At 40.2% G+C, this 1,938-nt stretch overlaps 1 protein-coding gene across 1 annotated transcript in view; it reads right to left on the bottom strand.

Moving 5' to 3' along the window:
* LOC101857797 (hexokinase type 2) overlaps positions 1-1,718 on the bottom strand; it is a gene marked incomplete in the record, with an annotated part of 46,219 nt that extends 44,501 nt beyond the window's left edge. Inside the window, 1 exon segment of the mRNA XM_005098428.3 lies at positions 1,470-1,718. Coding sequence (XP_005098485.2) covers positions 1,470-1,508 — 39 coding nt within the window.
* Positions 1,719-1,938: the final 220 nt, after the last annotated feature.

Genomic DNA, 1,938 nt, shown 5'->3' with positions numbered 1-1,938 from the left:
GTGTGTGTGTGTGTGTGTGTGTGTTCTCTCCAGCATTGTACCGTTGTGTCCTAGAATTTCGACGTGGAGTTACGAAAATCACGCAAAAGCGATACCGACAACTTGGTGCGATGAAAAAAAACAGATCTAGATCTAGGTACACAGTCACACCAGTGAAAAAGAAAAGTTGGCATCCTCCAACCACCCACTGGGTCGGTGTTGTGTGTAAACATTACCTAACGAATCAATAAACCTGACCGAGAAACGCGCTTTTAGCCCTCCAGCGACCAATGATAATGTATGCGACCTTGGTCTCGGGGGTGTGCGAGACACACATTCAGTTTCAACCAATCAGCGCGGAGCTAACGGCAGTGCAGCTCGATATGCAGGGCTCACAGAAAGCTCAGGGACGTAGGCTAGGAAGTTGGCATGTTTCCAAGAGCAGTAACATCCACACTGCTGCATGAAACATGCAACTGGACAAATTTCTTGTAACTTCAATTAGGCCTATCCAACTGGCTGTTAACACATGAAATATAAGCAACAATCGCTAGGATATTTCTTCTTAGAGATGCCAGTACTCTTTGATAAGAACAGAAGCAATGCAGTCGCCCACACATGATAATAAACACACCAATACCACACCACATTATTACTCATTACATTAGATCTAGATCTAGATCTAGATAATAATCTAGATCTAATCTAGATCTAGATCTAGATCTAGATAGAGAAATCTAGATCTCTAAATCTAAGATAAGTTCTTGTTCACCATTTTATTTTATTTTAGTACAACCATGGCCGAAAGTGATTGTAGTGTAGGCCATTCTAGACTTCTCACATTCCTCCTCACTTCAAAGACCACAAACAAGCAAAGAGACTATAGGATAGGTCAAGCCAATTGAGCTAGATCTAGATCTATATATAGAGATCTAGATATCTAGATCTAGATCTAGATTTACGTGTTAGTACAGTAGATCTCTAGATCTAGATCTAGATTAGTAGCCGATATCCCAGGCCCAGGACAGAATTAAGTTCAAGTAGACTCTAGGCCTAGATCTAGATCTAGATCTAGATATCTAAATCCTTTCAGTCAGACCTTGACTTCTATATTCTAGATCTAAATATAATCTAGATCTAGTCTAGATCTAGAATCTAGATCTAGAGTCTAGATCTAGATATTCTAGATCTAGATCTAGATCTAGATTCTAGAATCTAGATCTAGATTTTAGACTCTAGAATCTAGATCTAGTTCTAGACTCTAGATCTATTTTCAAAACTAATGGCAAATGGGGAGTGATATATAAGTCATTAGAGACCACAAAGTCTAGATTCTATTTCTAAAAAAAAAGATAATTTTTAAGCGTTAGAAGTTAGAGAAAGAGGACGCTATGGCATTACCAGGACTGGCCAGGAGCTGACACGCGAACAGTTACAGTTACAAATACAACACCTAAAAAGCGAAAATATCCAAAATAATGTTCACTTACCTTCTCGTATTTTGAAAGTTGTTCGTTTGTAGCTGGCATCTTGAAAAGTTTAGATATACTTCCACACTTTTAAGAAAATATGTAGACAAATATCAAGGCAGAAAGGCGCAAGAAAGATCCAAGACTGCGTAGAATCTAGTTCAACTCAGTAAACAATAACAAGCTTCTTCTACCCTACACGTAATCCCAGTTCCAGCTCTGGTGCTTCTCTCTCTCTCTGCCTGTTTGACTGGCTACGAGCTGGCTACACACCAGTGTTGCTCTGTATCTCATTAATATTAATGAGCCAGCGTCGACGTCACTCGCTGTGAGAGGGCAGAGCGGAATGTCAGACGAGGTTAGTGGGTCAGAGGAGGGAGCTTGGGTAAATCGTTTGTTTTGGTGCTTGCTTTTGCTGAAGCGAAGTTTTTCTTGTGGGTGTCGAGGGCAGATTTATAATAGAATCAGATAAGGCAGGAAAAGGAGGGGG

The sequence above is a fragment of the Aplysia californica genome, unplaced genomic scaffold (genome assembly GCF_000002075.1).
Source record: "Aplysia californica isolate F4 #8 unplaced genomic scaffold, AplCal3.0 scaffold00182, whole genome shotgun sequence".
Classification (NCBI taxonomy): Eukaryota; Metazoa; Mollusca; class Gastropoda; order Aplysiida; family Aplysiidae; genus Aplysia; species Aplysia californica.
Note: the sequence above shows the minus strand (reverse complement) of the source record. Positions and strands in the feature narration are given on the sequence as shown.